The following is an 8030-nucleotide window of genomic DNA, read 5'->3' on the forward strand; positions in this document are numbered from 1 at the left end:
GGTGAGGTGTGGTGTTTATCTCAGTAAAGTACTTTATTGAGCTGGCATTCCTATAATCCTATCTACTTCAGAGGCCAGTGTGGGCAGATTGTAAGCTTAAGGCCAGTCTGGACAGTTAATAAGGGCCCATCTAAAAAACCACACACACACACACACACACACACACACACACACACACACACACACACACACACACACACACACCAAAATCATACCTCAAACATATACACACAAAAATCTAACCCTGACACACACATTAAGAAAAAACAAAATAACCCAAAAACACACCTGTGCACAAAACTAAAACATTACCTTATTTGAGAAACTTCTTCATATTTCTGTTTGGTTTACATTCATAACAAATATATCTTCTTTCCAAATCCACAGAAATAGGTACTTTGATATGAAATATAAAAGATATAAATTCTTCATCTGCTTTTGTCTTCGATATATCTTTTTCATTGGAGGGTTTAGTCATGCCAGCTAGCACATGTCTTTAATCTTAGCATTTAAAATCTGGAGGCAGGAAGATGATTTCAAAGCTAGCCCCGGCTACTCAGCAAAGTTGAAACCTACTTGGACTGTATGAGCCCTGTCTCAAAAAATTGTCATATTTTGTGTGTGCGTGTGCGTGTGTGGTTCAAGTTCTCAAAGGTCAGAAAGGGCACCTGGTCCCTTGGAGCTCATATTACCTAAGTTGTGAGCTGCCCAGTGTGGGTGCCGTGGATAGAACTCTGATCCACTACAAGAGCACTTGACCTCTGAGCCATATCTCCAGCTCCCTTTGTCTTGTTTTGATAGATGGTCTTGCCATGTAGCTCTTTGTCTATTGCTGGTGATGGGAATTGAGCCTAGGGCTGTATACATGCTTTTTTATATTATCATTAAATTGTTATATCATTAAGCCGGGCATTGGTGGCGCATGCCTTTAATCCCAGCACTCAGGAGGCAGGGGCAGGCGGATCTCTGTGAGTTTGAGGCCAGCCTGGTCTACAGAGTGAGTTCCAGGACAGCCTCCAAAACAATACAGAGAAACCCTGTTTCGAAAAAACAAACAAAAAATTGTTATATCATTGATTATGACATTAAATTACCTAGGATTAGGAAAATACTATGTGACTGACCTATATCACCAACCCATGATTTATTTTTAAAATCTAGTTTATTACACCATGTATACAATCCATGAATTCCCCTACCACAACGGACATGATTTGGTCTTTATCAGTTGAAATTTTATTACCACCACATCATCCTTGACATGAAACATTTGGTCAGTTGTTTTCAGTTTTTCCTTTATAGGCTTTCACAGCTCTTAGTTGTCACTAGTAAGCTTCTTTCTTAAAGAAAGTAACTAGTCCTCAAATCCTTTGGATACATTTTTATTAAATAAGTTTTGTGAAATAAGTCATGGACCCTACAGTTATGTGCTAGCTAAATATAATATACTGAGGCCACCAGAAGGGATTACAGAATAATTCTCTAGGGTTTTAAATGTCCTTGCACATGTATATGTACTTTCTGAAAATTCGTTTTCTCAAGGGACATTAACAGCATTAAATGTATACTGATTGATTTGAAAGTTGTATCTCATTGTTGGAGAGTTGCCTCAGACTAAAAACATGATATATTATTTTGTATAAAATGGCATGACTGTTTAAGTATTTCTTTTAGACAAACTCTTTTATGATGTGTCCTAAATATGTGCTGCTTTATCCTATCAATTTCTTGTTTTAAATTGAACTAATATACTAATCATGTATTTTAAAGTTTTTACAAAGTCTCATTTCCTTGAAAGAATAAAGGTTGGTTTGCCTGTTGCTATGTGATTGAACACAAATGTTTTCTGTAACAACTGAGAAAGGCAAGTAAGATCAGTCATATTCTTGCTACTTGCCATTATTTCTACATGAGATTAACTTGTAGATTACTTACTTATACATGCTTAACTTTTTAATTCTCTTTTTTCTCCTTTTCTTAAAGATGATACTTGTTGATGCCACTGTTATCATCCTCGTAGCAGAAGATAGTCCTACTGAGAAAATGAGCACTTTGATCATTCAGTCTTTGAACTTTAACCTTTGACTGGAAGTGACCTATAGGCAATGAAGACTACTTCCTTTTACTGCATTTTTACTCGTGTGCATTCTGGGCGCATGTTGATCGCTGGCTCTGTCCAGGCAACTGACATGCTTTTATTAGTCATACAGTATTAATGCAGGTGTCAGGAAATGTCAAATATAATTCCATTTTTTATTTTTATTTTTTTAAGCTTTGGAAAAGTTCCAGGTCCTCATGTATTGTGCAATAACAGTGACTTCCTCGGTGGTTTGGGGATGTTCATTGCCGGCAATGGACGTTGTAACAGGAAGAGTTTTCTTAACTCCTGCCACTCGGTGATTAATGCATGATAGGGCCTATGAGATGAATTTTTCGGTTATCGTGGGATTATAAGGACAGTGAGGGATCCAACATTACATTGAAAGTCACCCCAACTGTTTATATTTGGATTCTATGCACTGTGATCCTAAGGCAAACAGCATGAAATAACATGCATCTTTACAGGACCGTAAGAAAGATCATTGCATATTTATTTAATTGTTTATATCTGCTGTCAAATTGTTTTGACATGGAAAGTTTTCAAGGAACATTGGCAGAGAGGTACAATATGTTATCCCTATGGTGAAAATCAGTTCATTTGTTGTATATAGTCCTCAATCTCTGAAGTACAGGTGTGAATAATATAGGGTGTGAATGGTTTAACCAAGGCTTTATTTTGGAAGTAAAAGTATGGCAGTGATGCTTGAATTACTGCCACTCATCATTTGGGCCTGTTATTTTTTTCCCAAGTATATTACACTCTGTTACTTCCTGCTAGCCATCAGCATGAGCCCTACTGCCTAAACACTATTTCATTTATTTATGTTTGGAAATCCATAAACATTTTTGTTTGTAATCTTGTTTCTTTTGTTACATTTTAAGTTGTTTGAATGTTACAATACTTTAATTGAAAGACTTTTGTCAAGTTTTTTTCTTGTAAATTTTCTTTACTTGTATCATCTTGTCCTTCAATCCTGTACCCTAAAATGAGAAATACATTTTTGACAGAGGCTTAATGTTTTAACAAAAGAGTGTGGACATTTTTATTTTAAGATTTTGGCAAAAGAACACTATAAAATGATATGTTTGCTTATTTGTCTCACGCAACCATGCAGGTTTTCTTGGAAGAACTTGTTTTCTTTGTTGAAAAGATTTTGCTTATAGCTAGATGAGGTTTTTCTATCTGTCTGTACCTGTCTGTCTGTCTGTCTATCTAATCTATAAAACAGTTGTTGGAAAGGTTCCATTCTAAGTACCATGTACCATGTAAGTTAATGATGCTACAACTAGGTCTTTTTAAGAAGCAATTAATGTATTTTATAAATTACCTTTTCACATATGCAAGATCTGTTTCTATGACAATGTTATTTTTACTAATGCCTTACTGTTGCACTCTTTTTGAATATCCTGCAGTGAATATATATTAATCAATTTGGGCTTAAAAATTAAAGCCAATTGGCTGAAAGGTCTGATATATGTACCCCCATAAATTCGTCCAATTGATAATTGGTAAAGAATATTTTAAAAATTGTTTTTAATCTCTGTGTAGATGACATTTTTGTAGCTTTGTACCTGTTGTTAATTAAGGGCATATAATTTTACACTCTAAAAGTATAACTGCTGAACTCAGGGGTGGGTAGACTTCAAAAATATGTCTGCTGTAGAAATAACTTGAAAAAAAATTAAAACCATGGCCAGCCACCAAATTGTGGACACTGTTTATACTGCTAGGTAGCAATGATCATTTTTTAAAGATTATAAGCATTTCTCTTCTGTCTTGACTGGATGTACACAAGTTCTCACAGTGATCATTGTTAGTTTTATTAGTTGACCTATTTAACACAAAAAATCTTTAAATTCTTAGTTTTTCACTGCTTCCGATATGAAATTGCAGCTGTAAATTAGGTGTTCCCGTGTTTTATGTCACTGCTCTAAAATACTAATTAACGTGATCTTTTTTCAGAGTGGGGTGGGGTGGCACAGGGACTTCTCTGTGTGTAGTCCTCTTACTAAAATCCTTTCTTAAGAAGTGACCTGTGACATTTATTCACCAAAGGAATCAGTACACCAGGTCAGGCATCACAGTGCTATAGTGTAGAGGAATAGCTTCGGTTGTGTTTTTATAAGTGTTTTAATATTACCTGTGTATATACAGATACTATAAAATAGATTCAAATGAAATGGGGGGAAATAGCGGAAAACCTAGTAATTTTAGTTCGCTTTTGATTCCAAGTGAAGAAAATAAGAATATATATATATAAGACATAGGAACATCAACTGTTAATAATTCATAATCAGATTAACATTACTCCCTTGAATTTAGGAGTCATTGAAAATTCTTACACTTATATTTAATTATTGACATTATTAAAAGACATAAGTTGTATATCTGGGTCATTTTTCAGTTGAGGGCAAGTTGTGACTTTCAGTAAGAGATATTTTGCTGTAACATAATATTGAAATAGAATTACAAGAAATTTACATGAAATATGCTGAATTCATTCCCTCCTCCCTGCATTCCTGTCATTGAGTACTAGTCTACAACATTACGTTTTACCACTTATGGGCTGTGTTTGTTTCTCTTTCTCTCACATATTTATTTTAGGTCATTCTGTTTTGCCAATTTTTTAAAGATGTGATACGTTCAGTTCCTTGTTTTTGCAGTTATGAACTTGGTGCCCTCATAAATACAGATAAATGCTGTGGGTTTTATGGAGAAAGGTTGTTTTCAGTTTTGTGTTAGAATTTTATAAAGATACATTCTGTAGCTGTTCTCTCCAGGAGTTAATATTTACCTTTAAAGAGTGTATAATATGTAATTATCCCTTTAGCCAGCGGAGAAATCAAGAAAGGGATGGCAGCTTATATGAAGTCAACAGTTCAACTGGAGAAGGATGATAATCCTTGTTGCTTTGAGTTGGAATACAGGTATCTGTTATGAAGTATAAAGTAACTAGAGTGATTTACTATTTTCTCCTTCTGATCTTAAATATATGCAAATACACACGTCATTAGTTACCTAAATGGTTAGTAACTTCTTGAGATTCTAAAAGAGGTATCTAGTGACTGGTTTGTTCCATCAAAGATAAATTGACAGTTATGGAAATGATTAGTGGTATGAAAATGGTGTATAAATATGCTGTTTCTGGTAATGAAGTCTTCTTTTAAAAGCCTATTGTTTTTGGGAATTGCGATATTTAAAACTTCCTAGAAGTAGAATAGAAGTGGAGGTACTGTGCATTCAAAGGTTTTTTTTTTTTAAATAAAAATTCAGTGTCACTAGGTCTCAGCTTTCATGGTTATATGTCTCATTTTTATTAGTTTTTTTTTTGTATGTCTTAGTTGAAAGGTTAAAGTTTGTAATTATGTTTAATTGTATATGCATATAAATAGGTTTTCAGGAAGTTCCTTTCTGAAGGTTCATTATCAGTCTGCAGGGTTGAGGTGTCACTCAGTGGCCCCTGCCCTGGAGAGGCCCTGAGCTGTGTTTGCACCAGCCCCAGAGCCCAGCAGACCATGCCTTCCAGTTGTGTGTCTCCAGGACCTCTGATGCCTTGCCATAGTTGTGGTCCTGAAGGTGTCTGCTGCAGCAGCTGCCCCACCCTGTGGTCCTCCTTAGTCTTAGCGGCCTCCTTTGTCACCTCCTCACCCTCTTCTCACAGAATCTCCTTGTCTTCCACAGTTTCCTTCTCTGACTTAGAAGTTAGCTTTTTGTTTTTGTTTAAAGTTAGGGAATCTAGGGGAGAAAGATTGTTAGAATTACATCTGAAACTTTTTAAGAAATTAAAAAAACTTTGTATAAATAAAAGTTTTTTTTTAATACCTAACTTCATCTCATCAGCAGGTTGCTAAGTGTACCGAGTAATTGACAGAAATGAGCTGTGAGCTGTGGTTGAATTTCTTAGTAGTGACATGGAGGGTTTCTACTTGTTTCCTTCTAGATAGGGACTCTTCCAGAGTTTACTATTTCTCACATCAATTACGTTGTTCTTACATTTAAATGTGGTATTTAGCTGAGATTATTTGTGGGTGACTTTTCTTTTTTTCTCAGCATAAATTGTTCATGAACTCAAAGACAGGACTTTAGGTATCACTCTCTTCAGAGGCACATAGAGTCTGAATGTTTCAGACTTGGCTCTGTGCCAGTGCTGTGATCTGGTAAGTGAGCTAATAGTCGTAATTTCAGGTCTCCGATTTATTCTTGGTACTTATGTTTGGTTATTCGTCTCTGAGTGACTATAAGATTGTGGATAAAATGGTGCTGCTCTGCTTTGATTGTGTGGAAGGAAGGCCCGAGCAGACGAAAGTCTCGCCATCCCTCGGATCTCTGTTGCACGTGTGAAGAGGTGACAGGCAGGGAGAGTCGGGTCTTGCTCTCTCTGGGCACACGCTCTGGCTTTTCAGGACTAGTTGGTGCAGTCATTTAGTTTTTTTCTCAGACAAAGCATACCGAAAGCTCTTCCTGGACTTTGTGTGACACATAACTTGTCATAGTTTCTGGTCTACAGAAAGACTGAACAACTCCACTGTCTTAAAGCCTGAAAGGGGACTTTGAAGGCATTTTGAGATTTTTATCAGATGCCAAGAAGGTGCAAGTCTCTTCATAATAACAGCATATTCAAATAAATGTAATTTGCCAGGCACACAGTAAAGAATTATTTGAGTGTAATTATCTAGTAGTCAAGAACTAATAAGTACATATTTGGGTCAAATTGAATTTGTTCATTTTGTTGCTGCCATAATTCATTTGGTTCACAATGTAGATTGTGTATTTGATTAGGAATGGAAGCTCATGTTTGAGGATTTGAATAGGGTGGGTATATATATTTTATAAATACAAATTTCAAAAATATGTAACTACTTTTTAAATAGAATGTAAATGTTAAGACAGACAAATTTGTTATATATTTTTCAATACATGTACCAGCCTTCTGTTAGTTGAATATAGGTTACTTTGTGTGCTTTATGGAACTGAATAACTTTTAATAATAAAGCCGTTGTCATTTGCTCTCCCCACACCCGTATACTTGAATACTAAATTGGATAAGTACTAGAGTTCTCTTTTAGTTTACAATAATGCAAAATTTACTTTGTGTTAGTGGTCTTGTATATGAAACCTGCTGTTTAAAAGATGATGGAAACAAATAGCATCTATTTCCAGAATGAGTGCATGTCATGAAGGGTATCACTAAAGGTCCTTATTCATAGGTGGTCATTACTCAGCAGTGTGGGTACTGTATGTTTCATTGAAGCCTATCCTAGACACGTGTTATGCCCGTGCCTGTAATCCCAGCTACTCTGCAAACACTTGAGAAGTTTATCGTTTATAATTCAGGACACACTGGGAATTTACTAAGATCTTCTCCCCAAAATTTGAAAGGGCTGGAGATGTAGCTCATCACTGTCTCCTGCCTAGCCTCAGCCTCTGGAACTGAACAAAATGTAAGTCTTACTAAAGAATGGCAGGGCAAACTGGGCGGTGGTGCCGCATGCCTTTAACCTCAGCACTTATAAGGCAGAGACAGGTGGATCTCAGAGTTTGAGGTTAGCTTGGTCTACATAGTTCCAGGACAGTCGGGCTACATAGTGAGACTCTGTCTTGGAGGAAGGAGAAAAAAAACCAAGTAAAACAAAAACACAAGTGGCAGGGGAGGGGGAGATTTGGGAATTAGACATTGAGTCCTTGGCACTTTGAGTTGCTTAACTTATAAGTGTTATGGTTAATAAGGGTATAATATAGAGAATTCCTGGATGTTTTTCTGAGTATATCAACTGTTCAGCTGAGTGATTTATTTTATTTTAGTTTTTCAGAAAAAACAGGGTTTCTCTGTAACTTTGGAAGCTGTCTTGGAACTCTCTCTGTAGACCAGGCTGGCCTCAAACTCAGAGATCCACCTGCCTCTGCCTCACAAGTGCTGGGATTAAAGGCA

At 36.2% G+C, this 8030-nt stretch overlaps 1 protein-coding gene across 1 annotated transcript in view; it reads left to right on the plus strand.

Moving 5' to 3' along the window:
• Ube2w (ubiquitin conjugating enzyme E2 W) overlaps window positions 1-7116 on the plus strand; it is a 56504-nt gene extending 49388 nt beyond the window's left edge. Inside the window, exon 6 of the mRNA XM_040741411.1 lies at window positions 1984-7116. Within this exon, the coding sequence (XP_040597345.1) occupies window positions 1984-1997 (14 nt within the window). The 3' untranslated portion in view covers window positions 1998-7116. The remainder of the gene's footprint in view (window positions 1-1983) is intronic.
• Window positions 7117-8030: the final 914 nt, after the last annotated feature.

Source organism: Mesocricetus auratus, unplaced genomic scaffold (genome assembly GCF_017639785.1).
Source record: "Mesocricetus auratus isolate SY011 unplaced genomic scaffold, BCM_Maur_2.0 Super-Scaffold_6730, whole genome shotgun sequence".
NCBI lineage: Eukaryota > Metazoa > Chordata > Mammalia > Rodentia > Cricetidae > Mesocricetus > Mesocricetus auratus.